Source organism: Sus scrofa, chromosome 10, assembly GCF_000003025.6.
Source record: "Sus scrofa isolate TJ Tabasco breed Duroc chromosome 10, Sscrofa11.1, whole genome shotgun sequence".
NCBI classification, from domain to species: domain Eukaryota; kingdom Metazoa; phylum Chordata; class Mammalia; order Artiodactyla; family Suidae; genus Sus; species Sus scrofa.
The window spans coordinates 19,087,800-19,111,428 of record NC_010452.4 but is presented as its reverse complement, the minus strand read 5'-3'; the positions used below and the strand labels follow the sequence as shown (position 1 = coordinate 19,111,428).

General features: G+C 39.5%; 1 protein-coding gene across 2 annotated transcripts in view; it reads right to left on the bottom strand.

Annotated features, from left to right (window-relative positions):
• Positions 1-23,629, bottom strand: part of CNST (consortin, connexin sorting protein) — a 93,279-nt gene that overhangs the window by 28,234 nt on the left and 41,416 nt on the right. For both annotated transcript variants that reach the window (XM_021064469.1, XM_021064470.1), the window contains 4 exons: positions 12,670-12,875; positions 7,041-7,071; positions 2,992-3,078; positions 2,428-2,542 (listed from right to left, as the gene is read on the bottom strand). In XM_021064469.1, coding sequence (XP_020920128.1) covers positions 2,428-2,542; positions 2,992-3,078; positions 7,041-7,071; positions 12,670-12,875 — 439 coding nt within the window. The remainder of the gene's footprint in view (positions 1-2,427; positions 2,543-2,991; positions 3,079-7,040; positions 7,072-12,669; positions 12,876-23,629) is intronic.

Sequence of the window (23,629 nt, the reverse complement as noted above, 5' to 3'; positions counted from 1 at the left end):
GCAGCCTGGGTCGGAGCAATGGTGCAGGTTTTGATCCCTAGCCCGGGAACTTCCATGTGCTGCTGGTGTGGCAAAAAAAAAAAAAAAAAAGTTAAATAAAAATTTACTTATGATAGATATCAATTATCCATCATAAAGTTAAATATCAATTTATTTATGATGGATAAATTGCTAAACAGTCATATAATGAATCCATACAGGAGTAAAACAGAACAAATTATCATTACAGGTAGCAATGTGTAACACATACATAATGATGGGCAAAAGAAGCTAGATACAAAAATCTACAGTCCGTCTGATTAGCATTTATATAAAACTACAGAAGAGGCAAATACATCATCACAGAACTCAGAGATTAGTTACTCTGGGAATAGGTACTGATTTTATACACAAACAAAGGAGCTTTCTGAGGGGGCTAAACTGTTCTGTATCTTGGTTAGAGTGGTAGTTACATACACGTATCTGTACATGAAAATTCCTCAAAATTATGTACTTTAATGTATGTATAACTCAATTTTTTTTTTTAAGGGCCGCACCCACGGCATGTGGAGGTTCCCAGGATAGGGGTCAAATTGGAACTACAGCTGCTGGTCTACACCGCAGTCACAGATCCAAGCCGCATCTGCGACTTACACCACAGTTCACAGCAATGATGGATCCTTAACCCACTGAGCGAGGCCAGGGATCGAACCCACAACCTCATGGTTCCTAGTTGGATTTATTTCCTCTGTGCCACGATCGGAACACCTCAAAAAATATTTTTATATTAAAAAATTCTAGGAGTATAATTTGAGTGAATTATCAAATTTAAAGCATTAAAATTTTGGATTTTGTTTACTATACTATCCACTGCTCTTTAGCCTGAAATTGTCTAATGACCTGAAGCAATGTGACTGAAGACTAGTTTTTAAATTATGTGTTGGTATAAGTTGCCTTATATTTAAAAAGAGAAAAAGAAAAAAAAAGTCATGCCCATATTATGTTCAATAAATACTTGTTTTTAAATAATTAAAACATTTAACACATTTTTAGTCTCATGGGAAGGGCAGAAAAGTGTCTATACTGAATATTTTGAAAGTAAGAAGACAATCTCCTTTATTTTAAAAGATTTCATGATTTTAAAACTCTACAAAGTTGAAAGTTAACCATTTAACATGCTAGGAAACCAGTTTATTTGCAGAATCCATAAAAATAATGTCTCAAAGGTTCAAATTGACTAACATAAAAAAACTACCATCCCAGAAATCTGCACTTGTTTAATCTCTATCATGTCCGCCCACCTTTATGATTCTGAGTCTTCAAATAACGAATTCAAAAAATATGTTTATATGCTTTATTATTGCTATACTTAGTTTTAAAAATCCAGCTTCTTTTTTTGGTCTTTTTGCCTTTTCTAGGGCTGCTCCCACAGCATATGGAGGTTCCCAAGCTAGGGGTCTAATCGGAGCTGTAGCCGCTGGCCTACGCCAGAGCCACAGCAACGCAGGATCCGGGATCCGAGCTGCATCTGTAACCTACACCACAGCTCATGGCAACCCGGATCCTTAACCCACAGAGCAAGGCCAGGGATCGAACCTGCAACCTCATGGTTCCTAGTCGGATTCATTAACCAGTGCGCCACGACAGAACTCCAAAAATCCAGCTCTTTGATACAAATCAAACAATTTAAAATTAGCTGGTAAAAAATAAAATATAATAAAATGGTAAATGCAGTTTTCCTTCTACAGTGGTTTGGTTAAGTATCATATTGCATTTGCTTTCCAGTATTAGAGTACTCTTAAAAATGTATATTTATTACAACATACAAACAGCGAAAAGCAATATAATAAAAAAAATCCTAAAACACAAAATTTTGGAGTTCCTGTCATAGTGCAGTGGTTAACGAATCTGACTAGGAACCATGAGGTTGCAGGTTTGATCCCTGGCCTCGCTCAGTGGGTTAAGGATCCGGCGTTGCCCTGAGCTGTGGTGTAGGTGCAGACACGGCTCGATCCTGAGTTGCTGTGGCTCTGGCGTATGCCAGTGGCTACAGCTCTGATTCGACCCCTAGCCTGGGAACCTCCACATGCCACGGGAGCGGCCCTAGAGAAGGCAAAAAGACAAAAAAATAAAAATAAAAAAAAAAATAAAACACAAAATTTTTTGTCTGAATCAAATAATCTCTTAACCAAAAGTGATCAAAATTCAAAGTTATATTTTAAAATTCCTACTTAGAAGGTGTTTTGAATTTTGTAAAGTAGACCTTTAACTGAGTTTAGCATAAGAAGCTGAGATAAAAGCTGAAGAAGTAACCTAATCTTTTTATCAATTTTAATTTCTCCAGTTGAAAGCATTAACAAAACAAATTTCTATGTCAAATATTCAATGCTACAAAGCTTCGTCAATATTCTGTTCCAGCTCATTGTAAATAAATACAGAAATACTTACTCTTGATGTGTTGTACAAAATTTAGTAAGCCGTTCAAAATCTTCACCATTAAATCCTTTTTCTGAATTCCTTAAAGATGTAACTGCATGTGGCTCTACAGTTTTCCATTTTGTTTCTAAATTTAAAATATCTGTTAGTCACTGATTATTGCAAAACATGTTTAGCAGGGAAAAAAATAGTTAACTGGCACCACTAAGATCATCATGCAAAATTATCTTCTCAACCCCAAAGTTAACACAATTAGAAATAGCTAAGCGATTACTTTTCAATATAAGTAAATATTATCCCAGAGATTAACTTAGCCAATAGGCCATACAAAAGGATCAGAAAAAAATGCAAATAGTTTCAAAATTCTTTTCTTGGTGCTGATATGAAGAACAAAATACAAAGAGAAAAACTTTCTCACAATGACACAAACTTGTGGTAAAAATGCTACTTTCTTCCCAACATTAACTTGACTAAAGAAACATCTTATTTCCTGACATACAAAACCAGGTCAAATATGTAGATAGCATCTTTATTAGATTACTGATGATTCTATATTCCACGTTAGTCTGTACTCACCCCACTGTTCTTGAATGGCAGAAAGATTTGTGAGCAATTGCTCATGATACAGTCGTTCAAGCTGAATGAATTTCATTGCTTTCTCATCTGGACAGAAAATTTGAGGAAAACAGAAATCTAAAGAATAATGTCCTAAGTCGAGAAATTTGAAATTTACCAAAAAATAAGATGACTCTATTTTAAAATTTAAACAAATCTTAAAGTAAGGTTTCTTGGGTTTGAAGTAAGTAAATTTTAGCATATATTATACAGGAGTTACTTGGGTTCTATTCTATCAACAAACAGTAGAAACAAACAAACAAAAGTTTTAAAGCACAAAGAATGCCCGCCTGCTAATGTATCTCTAGCAGAGTCAATTAAATATAATTTAATTGGAAATAGGACCCATATGAAATCTTGGAATCTGTTTCTGAAACCAAGCGGGGCCCTGTGGAGCTCCTGGGCACAAAAGCCTTTCTGTGTCCCCCATTTCTTGTTTTTAAGAAATAGGCCTCATTCAGCCTCCGTGGCCTTCCCAGAGTCCCAAAGAGACCGGCTTAGACAGCTGCTGATCAGGGAAGGGAGAGGATGCAAAGACAAGGGAGGAACAGTCAGGAAACAACAGTCCAACCTTGGGGCAAGATTCTGGTTCCCCCTCAAGGGATGCACATAATGATGTAGGCATCTTATACACCTAAGGGAAAAGTTATATTCCTTGTGCTTCTTTCAGAAGTGAATACCTTAAAACTGAATAGCTTAGAGGCCTTCCTTGTGTTTCTCCTTCATTTGATTGCACCCTTTAAAGATAAACTAGATTAGGCACCCTGGGCACAACTGTCTGTGGGTTAAAATTATTTTTTATTTTATTTATTTATTTTTTTTGTCTTTTGTCTTTTTGTTGTTGTTGCTATTTCTTGGCGCTCCCGGCATATGGAGTTCCAGCTAGGGTTGAATCGGAGCTGTAGCACGCCTAACAGAGCCAGCACGGGATCGAGCCGGTCTGCAACCTACGCCACAGCTCACGGCAATGCGATCGTTAACCAGTGAGCAAGGAGAACGAACTCATGTTCTAGTCGATTCGTTACTGTGGTTAAAATTATAAGCACATGATGTTTTTCAGGAATTTTCCTAGTTTGTTCTAATCTCTGATCAATATGCCCTTTTTGCAAGTACTGTTATTCTAGGAAAACTCAAGATGCCATAATCTAGATGACCACCACCAGATCTCCTGACATCAGCTTTGATGAGGAAGATTCCCTGATAGAGGAGTTCCCCTTGTGGCTCAGGGGAAAAGGAATCTGACGAGCATCCATGAGGATGCAGGTTCAATCCCTGGCCTTGCTCAGTGGGTTAAGGATCTGGCATTGCTGTGAGCTGTGGTATACGTCGCAGACGCAGCTTGGATCTGGTGTTGCTGTGGCTGTGGCTGTGGTGTAGGCTGGCAGCTGAAGCTCTGATTTGACTCCTAGTCTGGGAACTTCCATATGCCACACCTTTTTAGGGTGTAGCCCTGAAAAGACAAAAGAAAAAAAAAAAAAGATTCCCAGATAGAAAGAAGAATGCATGTTTGCCCCAATCCTGATTCTTACCTGAAACCCTGTTTTTCTCCTTTTAGACTACAAAACTCCCTGCAATTCTTCTAGGGAGGGGACAGACCATAAGGCATTAGCTTGCTATGGCCTCCTTTGGCTGGCAAAGCAATAAAAGCTATTTTTTCTACTTCACCCAAAACCCTGTGCTTGTGTTTCTATTCTGCACCAGTGGACAGAGTTTCAGCAAAATTTCATCTTTTTGTTTTCTCTCTCTTTTAATTTTTTTCTGTCAAGCAACCATGTTACCCTCTAGTCAAATGTTTTTGATTTCAACTCCCTGTGATCCTTTATCTACTTACTGAACACTGAAAAAAATTTTAAATTAACTTGCCATAGTGATTTTCACAGTTATGTGAGTCCATCTTTTTTTTTTTTTGTAGATTTTCTTATAAACTTCTGCCTTCTCCATTTGTATCACACATTTAGCATCATATGAGGTCGTGATAAACTGTCCAACTGTCTACCTTCCTTTGGGCCATGTTCTAAATGTTGACCCAGAAAGAAGAGAAAAAACTCACCGTTTAGCTTTTTGTCCTTCCCATGATCACTCAAGGGTTCAGTTCTCTCTCTCATTTGTAGTCATAAAGATATGCCAGGGATCATAAAATAGGCCAGGGAGAAACGAGACAATTCCATTTTCCTCTGCCCATGACTTAAAGTATACCAGTGCTTCTCAAGCTTTACTGAAAATCTTGCTAAAATACAGATTCATGTGTCTGATTCCCAGAAACGCCCCTCCAAAGGCCCCTGATTTACAATTTCTAAGAAGCTCCCAGGGATGCTGATGCAGACATGCACTGCTCTGTATCACATTCATGATTTGGTTAGTTCTAGCTTCATTTCCATCAGAATCTGATTTTCTACATACTTAGTACTGAACTGTCATTACAACACTGACCACAGTTTGCTTGATAGGGTTCAGAATGATAACCCCATGGACTTCCCCTGCTGGTCACATCAGAGTGATAACTGCTTACTCCTTAATCTGCTCAGAGATGTGGTGAAAGTCAGTAAGATTAGGAGGAAAAAGAAAGCACACAAATGGAAAAGGAGAGATACTTAGGAAACATTCTTAACAGTATACATCCCTGAAAAAGAAAAAAAAATTTTAATTTTTGAAAAGGAAAATTTAAAAACTGAGGGAAGAAATCTTTCCCAAATAAAAGTTAATCCACGGTGTCACCTGACAACATTTATTGTTTTCTGCCAGCGAAGAACTCAAACTACGCTTTGCAAATATATAACTACAACAAGACAGTCATGAGACTTACTACGTATAATATGCTTGACAGGCTCATACCATATGAATATTACTTGACTGGTACTTCTTTTTTTTTTTTTTCTTTTTAGGGCCACACCCTTGGCATATGGAGGTTCCTAGGCTAGGGGTTGAATAGGAGCTACAGCTGCCAGCCTACAGCACAGCAACACCAATAGCAACGCAGGATCTGAGCTGCATCTGCAACCTACGCCACAGCTCAACGCAATGCTGGATACCTGACCCATAGAGCAGGGCCAGGGATCAAACCCGCGTCCTCATGGATACTAGTCAGATTTGTTTCTACTGTGCCACAACGGGAGCGCTTTGACTTGTATTTCTGTTTAAAAGGAAAAATCTGGAAGTTCCTGTTATGGCTCAGCAGTAACAAGCCCGACTAGTATCCATGAGGATGAGGGTTCAATCCCTGACCTCAGTCAGTGGGTTAAAGGATCTGGTGTTGCCGTGAGCTGTATGACGGTCACAGATGAGGCTGGGATCCCAAGTTGCTGTGGCAGTGATGTAGGCTGGCCAATTTGACCCTTAGCCGGGGCACTTCCATATGCCACAGGTACGGCCCTAAAAAGTAAAAATAAAAATAATAATAATTTAAAAAAGAAAAATCCAATGGGTTTTTATTTTTAATTTTTAAAATTTATTTGTTCTTTTTATGGTCACACCTGTGCATATGGAAGTTCCTGGGCTAGGGGTCGAATCAGAGCTGCAGCTGTCAGCCTATGCCACAGCCATGGCAACACCAGATCCAAGCCACATATGTGATCATGCCGCAGCTTGCAGCAGTGCCGGATCTTTAACCCACTGAGCGACACTCATGAACACTATGTAGAGTTCTTAACTGGCTGAGCCACAATGGGAACACCCCCAATGGGTTTTCAATTATATTTTTTGGTAATACGCTTTTTGCCCCCTTCCTGCACACACAAAATATTTTGGTTTTGGTAAAATTAGGGCTTGTTTATGAAAGGTCAAATTTGGGTGGATCTAGACAATGTTCTGGAGAGATAAATTCCCTACATCTTGCTTTCTGAGATGGTTACAAAGGTGCATACAATTAAAACCCAGTGAAAACAACAGATTATACATTTCATTGTATCTAAGTCTCAATTTTTTTTTTTTTTTTTTTTTTTTTTTTTTTTTTTTTTAATGGGCAGCTCTCTAAGAGTTCTGTGAATTTCTCCTTGTAATGAAGAAAAGGATACAGTCCTCCTCCTGGAAATAGGATTCAGCTATCTGTTAAAAACAAAGACAAAAACAGAGGAAATTAACACTTGGATGAAAAGTCAATTGGAAGAAACCCAGACCTTGAAACTTTCAAAGTCTTTGATATAAAACTAAGAAAACTCTTATTTAATTACATTCACTGGTGCAGAAAACATCTGACTTGTAGGCACTTGACACATTTCTGGAGTAACTTACCTCAAGCAAAGCAAACACAGACATTCTTTGGCCTGAAAACAACTTCATTCTTTCTATTCTATTTCAAGTCAAAGCAAACATCACTGATTCATTAGAGTTTAGAAGTAAGAACTCTAAAGAATGAGGGAAATGCTACCAAGCTTATAAAGGTATAACATGAGTGAAAGGATGACTTTATCACCAATTAAAAAGGTGAAATATGTCATGCCACATGAGATCTTAAAACGCACTGGTTTCATTTCTATTTCACACAGTACCTCATGGGACAGTGACTTTTCATTTTCTTTTGATATCTCAGAACAGGCTGGGCCCAGTGATAATAGCTGAGCAATGAAGTATCGAACACATACAAAGCGTTGAGGTCACTGGATGGTTGGGGGCTGCTCCAGAGACTCAGGATCTGGATCCACTGAAGGCTTATCACTTAGCAGATTCATTTCAGGGCATCTTGAAATTAAACTTAAAAATTCTTTGATTCTGGAGTTCCCATCGTGGCACAATGGCAACGAATCCAACTAGGAACCATGAGGACACAGGTCTGATCCCTGGCCTCGATCAGTGGGTTAAGGATCTGGTGTTGCTGTGGCTGTGGTGTAGGCTGGCAGCTGTAGCTCTGATTTGACCCCTAGCCTGGGACACTCCATATGCTGCAGGTATAGTCCTAAAAAGACAAAAAAATAAAAAAATAATTAAAAATTTAAAAATTTTAAAAATATAATAAAATTAACAAGTGCCATATTTAGAATACTTCATTGGTATACTTTCAGCTTCCGCTGATTTTTACTAAGTCTCTAGTGAAAACGGTATTCTGTTTATAGATCACTGTCTCCCTTTTCCAGGAAGCTGCCTATGCAAAGAACAATAAAGCATTTGTCAAACCTATAAGCTAGCAATAAATAGGAGTGGTTTTTCACAAATCACACGGTAAAAAAGCAGACTTTTAAAAGAAATATTTTCCTAGCTTAAAATTTATTCTATATAGCTAACATTCTTCCAGGAGCAATACAAGCAATATAGACGGACTCAATCATCTCTGTGTAAATAGTTCAATCAATTGTTACTTTCTGTAACAGTTCTAGTACCATTAAGTGCAACCAAAGAGACAGGGATGGGGGTTGCCGTTGTGGCTCAGTGGAAACAAATCTGACTAGTATCCGTGAGGACGCAGGTTCAATCCTTGTCCTCCCTTAGCGGGTTAAGGATCCGGCATTGCCATGAGCTGTGGTGTAGGTTGCAGACACAGCTTGGACCTCACACTGCTGTGGCTGTGGTATAGGTCAGCAGCTACAGCTCCAATTAGACCCCTAGCCTGGGAACCTCCATATGCCAAGAGTGCAGCCCTAAAAAGACAAAAAAGACAGGGTCATGAAACCCAAAGCCTCAAAAGTAAAAGCCATTTCCAGGTGAAAGGGCAGCTTGAAAAATAAATACACAGGGCATTTCCCCTATAAAAAAACCTACCCTTGGCAAGTCTAGCAGGGCAGAAGAAGATGTGATTTTTTCTTCTTCGATGCCCCATATGTCTAAATCTGGGAGGTTGCCTGGTAGAGCAGAAAAAACATGAGGTTGGAGATGAATAACCTGACTATGTTCTAGTCCAAGCTTTGCCACCAATAGCTGTATGACCCTGGACATGTCACTTCGTGTCTTAAACTCCGCTTCCTTGTCTGTAAAACAGGGACAATAATACCTGCAACTCTCTGAGACAGGGCTGCTGTAAGGACTAAGTAAGAGAATGTGTATCCAGCATAATGCCCAGCACACAGCACTGCATGCTTAAAAATGGTTTCGGAGTCCAACCCTGGACCAGAATGTAAGATGCAAAGGAGAGTCCTGTGACATTTTAGGTTATGCAGGAAAGTATCACTGTTCTTGGGAAATTTATGTGGAAATATTTAAGGGTGAAGTGATATAATCCCTGAAAATTATTTTAAAATCTTTTGGTGGGCGAGTTCCCATTGTGGCTCAGCAGTCATGAACCTGACTAGTATCCATGAGGATAGGGGTTCGGTCCCTGGCCTTGCTCAGTGGGTTAAGGATCCGGCACTGCTATGAGCTGTGGTGTGGGTCACAGAGGAGGCTTGGATCTGGTGTTGCTGTGGCTCTGGTGTAGGCTGGCAACTACAGCTCCAATCTGACCCCTAGCCTGGGAGCTTCCATATGCTGCAGGTACAGCCCTAAAATTAAAGCAAAAAACAAAAAACTTTCAGTGGAAAATATGTGTGTGAGGGGGAGGAAGGACATGAAAATTTGGCAAATGTCAATACTGGCAAATCCAAATGAAAGGCACAGTGTAAGATGCTGGAAATGACTGAATTAGGAATAAAATGTTACTCCATTTCTCCCAGACATGTGTTTCCCTTGGGAGGTGGCAGGATCCTTTGTAATCTTGGGCTGAGGAAGGCCGCCATCAGCGGACTCCTGTTGCCCTGATGTCTCAGCTTACTGCAGCTTCAGCATCTCTTTCCAGCAAGCTATGTTTGAATCAGTGACAGTGAAAAATCGTTACAAGGCTTAATGTTTATTTGGCTTTTATGTTAAGTATATCCAGTACTATGTTAAGTGCTTTCACGTGCATTATTTCATTTAGTCCTCTAAAAATTTACAGAAGAAGAAATGGAAAGCTACTTAGCTTGTTAGTGGTAGAGCCAAAGCCCATACTTTAAAACCACCACTATACTCTCTAAGCTTCTTTGCCAGGAGAGGACAGATTGCTGAGATATTTAAGAAGCATAACCTACAGGGCTCAGCAAACTGACATGTTCCTGGGGGATGAGAGCGGAATTTTACTTTGAGACATAAAAAAATTATATAATCTTTATCTGATCAAGATTGTTATCATCTTCCTGCCTAAAAAATGTGATTTTCTTCTAGATCTGCTTCAGATGTCGGATCACCTGTCAGTAGAAAACAGCATTCTTCTCACCTTTAATGTAACAATAGCCCAGTGACATAAGCTGCTTGAAAAGATTTGACTACACTAGTTCCAAATGTCCTTTTCCTCAACTTTTTGTTGAAAGTCTACAAAAGAGTTGAAAGGATAGTGAAATCAGTAACCATATACCTCTTAACTAGACCTATCAACGGTTAACATTTTGCCAAATTTCCTTTCTCTCTGTCCTTCCCTCTCTGACATATTTTTTTTCCCACAGAAATATCTTAAGTAAACTTCAGGCATTATGTCGCTTCACCCCTAAATACTACTTGCACATGTATCTCCTAAGAAATGAGGATATGGTCCTATATGACCTTCAACTCCATTATCAATTTTAAGAAATTAGACACTGATGTGCTAGTATTATTTAATATACAATCCATATTCACATTTTCCCAAGTTGTCTTTAAAATAGATGCGCTGAATGAAATTAACAAATTATAGCCCTAGAATTATAAGGAACTTTGTGAGGGAATCTCAGTCACCTCATTTGTAAGCATGATGATAATACTTACAGCTCTAGATTGTTTGGAGAATGAAAGAACAGTTAAGTGTGAATACCCTTTACAAACTTAATCCACCGCACAAATTTAAGGGAGGCTGAAAGATCAGAAAGCTGCTTTGGTATTGGTGCTTCTCAACTAAGGCTCTCTCTCAACAATGAGAACATGTAACATACTACATATGTTAGTAACAACTTAGACGCCAAAAAGTAGTATACGTTTTCTCAAAGGCATTCTTCAAGCCTACCAAGGAGGTGATATAAATTTATAAGAATATATGTTTTCCTGCCTTGGAACAAAAGTTTTTTTTCTTTTTTTTTTTTTTTTTTTTTTTTTGTCTTTTTGCCATTTCTTGGGCCGCTTCCCGGCATATGGAGGTCCCAGGCTAGGGGGGAATCGGAGCTGTAGCCACCGGCCTACACCAGAGCCACAGCAACGCAGGATCCGAGCCGCATCTGCAAACTCCAAAGCTATTTTACTTTTTAAAAATTAAAAATTATTCACTGCTCATTGTAAAAGTTACATGAAACAGGAAGAGTGAGTGAAATAAAAGGTGAAGCTTTTTCTATTCCCATACACCAATTATTTTCACTTTAAAATAAAACACAGGGAGTTCCTGTCGTGCCTCAGCAGTAACGAACCCAACTAGTATCCATGAGGACATGGGTTTGATCCCTGGCCCCACTCAGTGGGTTAAGGATCCGGCATAGTAGGTTGCAGACTCGGCTTGGATTCCGGGTTGCTGTGGCTATGATGTAGGCCGGCAGATACAGTTCTGATTTGACCCCCAGCCTATGAAATTCTATATGTTTCAGGTGTGGCTCTAAAAAGACAGAATAAAATAAAATAAAACACAGCTCATAAATTAGCTCTTGTGTAAAAAAGTTTCCTGATCACTGTCCTAAAGGTCCCCCGGTCTCTAGGCTCCCCATCTTCTCATTTACCCTCCCAAACATCAGAAGAGTTATTTTTCTAAAATTCAAATTCCGGCAACATCACAATTAAGGAGATCACAGCCCCTAAAAGTGAGGCCTTAATGGCACAAACTATCCGATCTTAATTCTTATCTCTCTTCTATCTTCATCTCCAATAACATCCCAGCCGTGCCTCTGCACAGGATCATCTCCCTTTCTGTAAAAGCTCACTTGGTTTATTTGGGGAGAACCCACACATCCTGTAAAATCCAACCCAAGAATCACTTCCTCTTTCCTTAATATCCACAGGCCAAAGTTAATCGCACATTTTGTGGAGCTCCTGTCGTGGCTCAGCGGAAACGAATTTGACTAGCATCTATGAGGACACAGTTTTGCTCCCTGGCCTTGCTAAGTGGGTTAAGGAGCCAGTGTCACAGTGAGCTGTGGTGTAGGTTGCAGACGGGGCTTGGATCTGGTGTTGCTGTGACCATGGCATAGGCCAGAGGCTACAATTCGACCCCTAGCCTGGGAACCTCCATATGCCGCGTGCAATCCTAAATAAAAAATAAATAAAGACTGATAAATCAAAAAAATAAAGTCACACAGTCTGTTCTTTTGCTGAACCTTAAACACACATCTAATACTTTATACAGACTTCTACAATTATTTATCTACCTAACTGCTTTTCCTATTCCACAGTGCCTCTCTTAAAGACATGCTGTTACATAATCTGTTTCCCCAGTGTCTAGCTTAGTTTTTGGCACTTTGTTGGTACTAAGTGCTCATTACATGGACTCTTATTTGCACACAGTGTATTCACTAAATAAAAAAAGGTGCAATTTCTGTTTGAACTACAGGTTCATTATCCAAGCCAATGTGTGGCCAGCAGTCACTGATAGGCCAAATTTCCCACCAGCCACTAATCCAGGGTTAACGTCTCCTGAGCTCGCCAATGACAGGTGTGGGGTAGAATCAATTACAGAGAGCTGGGTTTTAGATAATTACAAATACTGGTCCCAGAATTTTGGTGAGGCTGAAAGTGAAGGGTTTAACATGGTACCTGATGAAGAAAAAGGGGAAGTGCTCTTGAATCCAACTGCTCAACTTCACCTCGTATAAGAGAGAACAGAGACTGCAGAATGAGCTTCGGGCCTTCTAGTTGATCATTAGCATTTACTTCTGCAGGCTCTTCATCACTAACAGCATGAGAGGCTTCATGAAGTCTATTTTCTTGCATTAAATGTGTGGTATCTCCTGAGGAAAACCCTTTGAGAGGTAAATAAAATGCCTAGGTTAGGATAAATTTCCATCATGGGAGAGCACCTTAAAACGATTATTCCGGTTAACCATAAAATTTCCAAAGAAAACTAATTATATGGAAAAAAACCAAACACAGAAACCACAAGTTATTCTCATTAAATTGAATTGTGCTGGAGTTCCCGTCGTGGCACAGTGGAAACGAATCCGACTAGTATCCATGAGGACTCAGGTTCGATCCCTGGCCTTGCACAGTGAATTAAGGATTCGGTGTTGCCGTGAGCTGTGGTGTAGGTCACAGACGGGGCTCCGATCTGGTGTTGCTGTGACTATGGTGTAGGCCAGCAGCAACAGCTCTGATTAGACCCCTAGCCTGGGAACCTCCATATGCCCTGGATGTGGCCCTAAAAAGACAAAAAGACCAAAAAAAAAAAAAAAAATGAATTGTGCTAATATCTGATTGCTTTTATTAGCAATTAGTTAAGAGAAGCATTAGTATTAATAGAAATAATTTGATTAGTTCTATACAAACTTTTGTTTTAAAAATTAAGAATATAAATAAAAAATACATACACATATATATTTTTGCTTTCTAGGGCCACACCTGCAGCATATGGAATTTCCCAGGCTGAGGTCTAATCAGAGCTGCAGTTGCCAGCCTAAGCCACAGCCACAGCCACACCAGATCTGAGCCGCATCTGTGATGCACACCCCAGCTCACAGCAGTGCCAGATCTTTAACGCACTAAGCGATGCCAGGGAGCAAACCCACAGCCTCGTGGATATTAGTCAAGTTGATAACCCACTGAGCTACAACAGAAACTTCCAGATAATTTATATTCTAAATTGAGGATTATAATTAAGAATATAAAAAAAGAGAGATCTAAAGAAAAGTAAATTAAAATCTGAACAAAAACATGATTCTCCCCAAAGTGAACTAACTATAATCCGAAGTCATGCTTTGCCCAAAATGAAACAGAACTGAACAGGAAGATAAATGTGTTTATCATACGAAGGCTAAACTCTGGTCTGATAACTTTAGAACAACTTCTGGATCCCAGGAGAGCAGAAGGAATTTAGATAGATGTCCAAAGCTAATAGCCACGGGAAACTTTTTTCCTTACAAAAATGAATAATACAGGGAGTTCCCTCATGGCTTGGCAGCTTAAGGATCTGGTGTTGCCACTGCTGTAGCTCTGGTTACAGCTGTGGTACAAGTTCTGTCCCTGGCCTGGGAACTTCCACATGCCTCAGATGCAGCCAAATAAGTAAATAAATAAAAGTAGGAATACAAACTTGAGGAAAGAAAAAAAAAAAAAACAGCAGTGAATCCTTGGCCTACAACTCCTGAAATGTCACATCAAATTTTATTAAACGTTACACATTCTAACTTCACCCTTCACTGAAATCTCAGCATCAGTTCTAATTTTCATACTGAAATTGAATAAACTGTCTACATCTATACAACCTTCAGCTAGTCTGCTTGGAAAGGATCTTTCTCCCTAATTTAGTGGGTTGGTACCATGACTAAAGATGCCTCCTACCAGCCCTCTAGAGTGTGCCCAGAACCCTGTTTTCAATTGCCTTCTAAATAAATCCACTATTCTAGCCAGACCGACCAATTATTATTTCCCTAGTAAAATACTGTGTCTTTCTGAGCAACTACAAATTCTAAAAAAAAAGTTTCCTTCCCTCAATGTCTAAATATGTTCTGCCTTAAAAAATTCATGTGTTTATATATGAGTCAGAAGTAAACACTTTCTTCTCAATTCTGTATATGGTCTGTGGTCCTACATTATGTGGGGTTGCACTACAGTGATTAGTGAAAGGTCTTATCTTTATTAGATGATAACTCCAGCAGCGCAAGGATTAATTTATGTACCATGGTATTGCAATTACATCCAGCAGTGTATTAGGAACTAAAATTCCAAGTGCTGTACTTTCTATAAATAATCACCTACAGTGACTTTTTTTTTTTTTTTTTTTTTTTTTTTTTTGTCTTTCTAGGGCCGCACCTGCGGCATGTGGAGGTTTCCAGGCTGTAGCCTCCAGCCAACGCCAGAGTCACTGCAATATGGGATCCGAGCTGCGTCTGCGACCTACACTACGGTTCATGGCAATACCAGATCCTTAACCTACAGAGCGAAGCCAGGGATCGAACCCACATCCTCACAAATGCTAGTCAGGTTAGTTAACCACCGAGCCACGACGGGAACTCCACAGCGACTTCCTGTATTTTAGAAAAGTCTCTTCTATGAATTCTATATCATTTGGGTTCCAGAAATACAAGGCCTAGAGATGCCTTGCCATTTTATTTTGCAGGAAGAGTATTTGTGAAAACAAGGATAATTCCTCTGCTTTCTAATTTTCTAACCAGAATGGTAATGCCAATGTGGGAACTGTCATGGCTCAGTGGTTAACAAACCCGAATAGTATCCATGAGGATGCAGGTTTGATCCCTGGCCTTGCTCAGTGGGTTAAGGATCCTGCACTGCCGTGAGCTGTGGTGTAGGTCACATACGTGGATTGGATCCCGAGGTGCTGTGGCTGTGGTGCAGGCTGCTAGCTAAAGTTACGATTCGACCCCTAGCCCTTGAAACTCCATATGCTGCAGGTGTGGTCCTAAAAACACACACATATATATGCAAAAAAAGTTTCTAGAAAAAACTACAAAGAAAGTAAGAGAAATTCTGGTTTTCTTCCTTGTTTTCCCAGTCACACTACTATGCTCAAGACAATTGATCTCAGATAGACTGTAATAAGGTCAACCTATCAAATTCTGTATTTAATTTAATTCTTCCACATAATTATATTCCACACTTCCTCTTTGAAAAAAAAATTAAAATTTTATACTGCTCATTTTCAGTAAAGAAGACTTATACAAAACTTTTGAAGAATATTGCCAAAGAAGAGCAGAAGTCTCCAAAGTAAGGAAAAAAGATAGAATTTATGACTCCTTTATCTGAAGGAGATCTAAATAATAGAAATGAAAACATGCATTATGATTATCTCTGTTACCTAGTACAGACTCATAATAGTCATAGTTTCTGCTACATCCATTTTCTAAGTTATTTAAAAAATTGTTTTCCTCCTTAACCCACTGAGCAAGGCCAGGGATTGAACCCACGTCCTCATGGATACTCATCGGGTTTGTTAACTGCTGAGCCACGACGGGAACTCCCAAGCAAAGCGACTTTTAATTCTTTATTCACTGTGTCTTTGGATGTTCTCTGCTGGTAAACTCCCATTCCTAAGTTTATGGAGTAAGTTTGTGACAATTTAATTAATCCACATGAATTTATTAAACACGTGTGCAAAGAAAAAAAATTGTTTTCCTTCCAGTTTTACTGATGTAATTGACATACAGGTGTCAGTCATATAAATTTAAGGTATACAACATAACAATTTGACTTAAATAACATGAAATGATAACAGTAAGTTTCATGAACATAAATCATTCATACAGATAAAACATTTAATAAATAGAAAAAAAATTCCCTATGATGAGAACTCTCAGAATTTACTTTTTTTTTGGCTGCACCCAAGGCATGTGGAAGTTCCTGGGGCAGGGATCAAACCTGTGTCACAGCAGTGACCCCAGGTGCTGCAGTGACAATGCTGGAAACTTAACCTGCTGCATGCACCACAAGGGAACTGCCAATATTAACTTTCTTAACTTTCATATTTAAGGTACAGCAGTGTTAATTATACTTATCATGTTGTACACTACATCTCTAGCACCTGATCACCCTGTAATTGGAAATTTGTACCTTTTTGGCCACCTTCTTGCAATTCCCCTTCCCATCACTCTTACCACCAAAAACCACAAACCTGATCTTTTTCTATGTGTCTGTTTATGAAGTATAACTTGCAACACGATGTTACTTCCTAGTGCACAACCTAGTGATTTGATATTTCTATCTCAACATGATCACCATAACAAGTCTAGTTGTCCTCTGTCATTATTACAAAGATATGACACGATTATTGACTTTATTCCCAATACTGTACATTTCATACCTGACTCATTTGTTACTGAAGATTTGTACCTCTTCACCTCCCTCACCTATTTCTCTCTCCCTGCATTCCATTCTCCTCTGCCAACCACCTGTTTGTTCTCTGTAACTATGGCTCTGTTTCTGTTTAGTTGCATTTGTTATTTTGTTTTTTTGACTCCATATGTAAGTGAAATCACATGTGATTGTCTCTCTGATTTAATTCACTTTCACTAAGCATAATACTCTCTATATTGTTGCAAAGGGCATGATTTCAATCTTTTTTATGACTAATATTCCACTGCGTGTATGTATATATGTATTGTGTATATATATAAAACCTACTCAACTATTTATGCGCACTTAGCTTATTCCATATCTTGACATTATAAATAATGCTGTAATAGACGCAGAGATGCACATATCATTTTGAATTATGGTTTTCCTTTTCTTCAGGTAAGTACTCAGGAGTGGAATTCCTGTAGTACTTTTTTTACTTTTTTGAGCAATCTCCATACTGTTTTCTTTAGCGATTGTACCAATTTACATTCCCACCAACAGAGCAGGAAGGTTTTCTTTTCTCTACATTCCCATCAAGACTTGCTATTTGCTGTCTTTTTAAATTTTTTAACAATTTTTTGTCTTTTTAGGGCTGCACCCGGGGCATATGGAAGTTCCCAGGCTAGGGGTCGAATCAGAGCTATAGCTGCCAGCCTATACCACAGCCACAGCCATAGCGGATCCAAGCTGCGTCTGCGACCTACACCACAGCTCACGGCAACGCCAGATCCTTAACCCACTGAGCAAGGTCAGGAATCATACCCGCGTCCTCATGGATGCTAGTTAGGTTCATTGACCACTAAGACATGACGGAAATTCCTGTTGTCTTTTTGATAAAAGCCATTCAGACAGGTGTGAGGTGATAGATACATCATTCTGGTTTACATTTGCGTTTCCCTGACGATTAGTGACATTGCACACCTTTTCATATGACTGTTAGCCATTTGCACGTCTTCCTTGGAAAAATGTCTATTCAGTCCTCTGTCAATTTTTAAACTGGGTTTTTTTAATGTCAAGTTGTATGATTTCTTTTTATATTTTGGATATTAACTCCTCAAATACATCATGTGCAAATATTTTCTCCCATTCGGTAGGTGGCTTTTTTGTTTTGCTGATAGTTCCCTTCGCTGCACAAAAGCTTTTTAGTTTGATGGGGAGTTCGGTTGTGGCTTGGCAGATTATGAAACCCGATTGGTATCCATGACGATGTGGGTTCTATCCCTGGCCTCACTCAGTGGGTTTGGGACCTCGCACTGCCATAAGCTGTGGTGTGGATTACTGATGGGGCTCAGATCCCGAGTTGCAGCTCTGATTCGACCCCTAGCCTGGGAATTTCCAGATGCCCAAACTGTGGACCTAAAAAAAAAAGGTTTAAAAGCTTTTTAGTTTGATGAAGTCCAATTTATTTATGTTTGCTTTTGTTTCCCTCACCAGATGAGACAGATCCAAAGAAATGTTGCTATGACCAATGTCACAGAGTGTACTGCCTGTGTCTTTGCCTAGAAGTTTTATGGTTTTAGGTCTTATGTAAAGTCTTTAATCCACTTTAATTTTTTGTATATGGTGTGAGAAAGTGGTCCAGTTTTCCCAACACTGTTTACTGAAGAGGCTTTCTTATCCCCACTGTATATTCTTGCCTCTTTTGTTGTAGATTAATTGACCAGAAAAGTGTGGGTTTATTTCTGGGCTCTCTGTTCTGTTCCATTGGTCTATGTATCTGTCTTTGTGCAAGTATCATATTGTTTTGATAGCTGCAGCCATTGGTATTTTGAAAGGGATGACACTGAATCTGTAGATTGGGGTACTATGGTCATTTTAACAATATTAATTCTTCTGATCCAAGAGCATGGTACATTGTTCAATCATTTTGTGTCATCTTCAGTTGTTTTCATCAGTGTCTTACAGTTTCCTGAGTATAGATAGGTCTTTTACCTCCTTACTTGTATTTATTCCCAGGTATCTTGTTCTTTTCTATGTGATTATAAATGCAGTGGTTTTCTTAATTTCTCTGATAATTTGTTGTTAGTGTATAGAAATGCAACAGATTTTGTGTATTAATTCTGTATCTTGCAAATTCACCAAGCTCACTGATGAGTTTTTGGTGGCATCTTTAGGATTTTCTATGTATAGTCACCTGAAAACAGTGACAGTTTTACTTCTTCCTTTCCAGTTTGGATTCCTTTCTTTTTCTTATCTCATGGAAGACTTCTAACACTATGTTGAATAATGAGGCTAGGGTGGGAGTTCTCACTGTGGCGCAACAGGATTAGCAGCATCTCTGCAGGACACAGGTTTGATCCAAGGCCCAGCACAGTGGGTTAAAGGAAACAGCATTGCCACAGCGTGACATAGGTCACAACTGTGGCTCAGATCTGACCCCTGGCCCATGAACTCAGTATGCTGTGGGGTGGCCAAAAGCTGGGGGGGGTGGCAAAAGTGGGAACATTCTCTAACATGACATACAGAAACAAACTCAAAAATGGATTAATGACCTAAATTTAAGGCTGGATACCATAAAAACTCCTAGAAGAAAACACAGGCAGAACTCTCTTTGGGAAAATAAATTGCAGCAAAATTTTTTTTGGATCTGTATCAGAAAACAAAAGCTTTTAAAAAAACAAACAAATGAGGAGTTCCCACTGTGGTGCAATGGTTAAGAATCCGGCTGCAGTGGCTTGGGTTGCTGCAGAGGCATGGGTTCACTTCCTGGCCCAGGAAATTCTACATGCCTCGGGTGTGGCCAGAAGATAAAAGAAAACAAAACAAAACAAAATGAAAATCCCTTTAATACATAAAAAGTTTTCTGGCAAGGATACAGTTATAGTTATGAGAAAAGCCAAATCAAAACATATACTGGCACATATAATTACACCTTCACTACAAATTTTCATTCAATATAAATGAAGCTTTACCAGATATGAATCTACACATTCAGAAACGACCAGAAAATTCTATTTATCTTGATCTGCGAAAGTCAAATGGACTATAGTTAAAACTCCCCATTAAGCAATTTTGCGATTCTATTTTTAAGCATATGTAGGTGGTACCTGTCAAATTCATGTAGGCCTTAATTTATCTGTCAATTCACCAAGCTCTAAAATAGACATCACAATTTATATGCACCTACAAAGGTTTTACATTTAAAAAAAAAATTACTTGCAACTTCTTTGGGCCAGAAATCAGAGAAATTACCTTCACTGAGAGATTTTATTCAACTTATCATACCATCTGAATTTTGACAGATAGGTGATTTATAAACTTAGAATCTGTCTCTGAGTCTGAGAGACAGACAGGAGACTTACTGTGGAAGAATACAGGACTAGTATCCTTTACCTTAAAGCATTAGGAATGTACCCTGATGTTATTACTCACATTATTCTCTTTAATAATCTAGCACTGTGTTCTGCTATTTGTTAATACAATGAAGGGACGTAACTGTTTCTGTGCATGACAGGGAGAATGATGTGACTAGAAAACTTAAAGGTAAAAACCTCACTGCTGGGACTTTAGCTAGTAATTAATCAAGATATGAAAAATTATCACAGACAAAGGAGGGTTTGAAAGATGCTACAGAGAAGACGGCAAGACCCAGGTAAAGGCAGCAGCAACAGGTATACTTAGGATAAAACAATGATAGTGATGATGTAAGCCAAGCTGATAGGGATGTTTGAGAAATGGGAGAAGGGTTATTTAAAGTCTTAATGAATTTCAAATACTGTCTATTACTACTCAGAGTGTAAGGACATTATCTCTCATGCGCTCTTTTTTTTTTTTTTTTTTTTTTTGTCTTTTGTCTTTTTAAGGGCCATACCCGGAGCATATGGACGTTCCCAGGCTAGGGGTCGAATTAGAGCTGCAGCTGCCAGCCTACACCACAGCCACAGCAATGCCACCAGATCCAAGCTACGTCTGCCACCTACACCTACACCATAGCTCCTGGCAACACTGAATCATTAACCCCCTGCCCAGTGAGTGAGGGCAGGGATCAAACCCACATCCTCATGGATACTAGTTGGGTTTGTTACCACTGAGCTGCAACAGGGACTCCAGGATACTATCTTGTATGCAGCTTCGTGTGACTTTAGAAAGCAACCTGCCTTTCTTTAGGCTGGTCCCTCTGCTTGGGCTGTCAGCTTTTAAAGGCCAAGAGTTGGAATCACCATTGTGACATCAATACTGAACACAGTGCCTGACACAGAGCAGATACTTAAAGTACTTCTGGGAAAATTTTTAATGAAATATTAGTAAGTATCATGGTGTATACTACAAGCCCATATTCACTATGCCACTTGATTCTCACAACACTATAAAGTGGGTATTAGAAATTATCTTTTTCTTTCCTTTTGGCTTTTTAGGGCCACACCCGCGGCATATGGAGGTTTCCAGGCTAGGGGTCCAATCGGACCTAGAGCTGCCGGCCTACGCCAGAGCCACGGCAATGTCAGATCCGAGCCGCGTCTGCGACCTACACCACAGCTCACAGCAACGCCGCCGGATCTTTAACCCACTGAGCAAGGCCAGGGGATCAAACCTGACATCTCACGGTTCCTAGGTGGATTTGTTTCCACTGCGCCACAACGGGAACTCCGGGTATTAGAAATTATGGATAAAATGACTGAAATTTATCAGATTAAACAAGAACTTTGGCTCTGAAGTCAGGTACCTGGGTTTGAATTCTAAATTGACTGCTTTCTAGTTCTGTGACTCTAGGCAAGTTAATTTCTTTAATGCTGAATTCTCCCATTTGTTAAATGAGGATATTGGCTTAGATGCACCTTCCTAAGAAATTACATTTAGATAAGAAATAAAGAGACATCACGATTTATCCACTACTCCAGAAATGAGTTTTTTCAAAGATATTAGGAAACAAAACAACATTCACTGCTTTCATAAAAATACTTAACTCGTTGAATGTCCCTCTCACTACACTGAGGCTAGATCAGATGAAGTATCTGAGGGAAAGTCATTCCAGGATTCAGAGACAATTACTGACACAAACCAAACTCCATCACTTCCCTTTACAGTGAACCATCCACCCCTTCTCTGATCATGTTTCGTCTTGCTGAGGCCAGCAGACAAGAATTATTCCTAAGAGGCACGGCTGGCAACACACTCGGAAAAGGCATGTGTGAAATTGGTTCTGTGGCAAATTATGGTGAGTCAAACGTGAAACAGAACTTTTCCTTTAAACACATTTTAACATTCAGAAAAAGTCAAAGAGCATGGTTGAACAATTAGGCTCAGTTTGAAGTCAGACTGCCTGGGATCACATCCAGAGAGTGTCACTCGTCAGCAGTATGAGATTGGGCAAGTTATTTACCTCTGTTCTGTAGACTCCTCATCTATAGATTGAGGCTAAGTGGTACTTAATAAGGCTATTGAGAAGATTAAATGAGACATCTCACACCAAGCATGTAACAGTAGCTGTTAGTAGTGCTCAATAAATTCTCAAGAACTTTTATTTTAAAACTCAGCAAGTTGTAGTTCCCGCTGTAGGTCATTGGTAAGGAACCTGACTAGTATGCATAAGGTTGCAGGTTCGATCCCTGGCCCCGCTCAGTGGGTTAAGGCTCCAATGTTGCCATGAGCTGTGTGAGCTGCAGTGTAGGTTGAAGATGTGGCTCAGATCTGGTGCTGCTGTGGCCATGGCGTAGGCTGGCAGCTGCAGCTCCAATTGTACCCCTAGCCTGGGAACTTCCATATGCTGCAGGTGTGGCCCTTAAAACAAAACAAAACAGAAACTAATAAAAAAAGTTAAAAAAAATAAAGAAATAAAACTCAGCAAACTATCTAACTGTATCCATTCCTAACAATAAGTCTGGAGCTCTATGAAATTTTTTTGGTGATTTTTCCTATATGTATCATTTAACAACATTTTGAAGCGTATAATTCAGTGACCTTAACTACATCCACGATGTTGTACAACCATCATTATCTATCTTCTAGAACTTTCTCATCACCCCAAACAGAAACTTTGTACTCATTAAACACTGACTCCCCATTCCTCTCCTGTTTCACACCTGGAGTCCTCTGTGGACTGCAATATCAGTACTGCCATCTCAGTAAACAAACACATCCACCAATCCCTCAGCCATTGAAGGTGCCACCCATGATAGTGCACCCTGAGGGGATTCAGGAGAAAAAAAGCAGGATGCTGGCCCTAGACAGTTAAGTTGCACATCTAAGGAAGGATTTCAATGAGCCCAGACTCTTTCATCTTCCCATACACAGAAAAGCACTAAATTCATTAATTTGAGATATATGGTTTTTGGAGTTCCCATCTTGGCACAGTGGAAATGAATCTGACAAGGAACCATGAGGTTTCGGGTTCGATCTCTGGCGTCGCTCAGTGGGTTAAGGATCCGGCGTTGCCATGAGCTGTGGTGTAGGCCTGGATCTGGCTTTGCTGTGGCTCTAGTGTAGGTCAGCAGCAACAGCTCCAATTCAACCCCTAGCCTAGGAATCTCCATATGCAGCAGGAGTGGCCCTAAAAGACAAAAGACACACACACATACCCCTGACACACAAAAAGATACATGGTTTTCTTTAACAGTAATCTTGTGATGTTCTGACTACCTGGTTTTTGTTGCAAAAACTGCTATATATCCTAGCTCTCACCTCTTTGGAACAGTCCCTCAGAGCTACCTGAGAGGCTGCCTCCCGGGCTTAAATGCCCAGAAAGTCTGTCGAATTAAACATAATTCTCAAC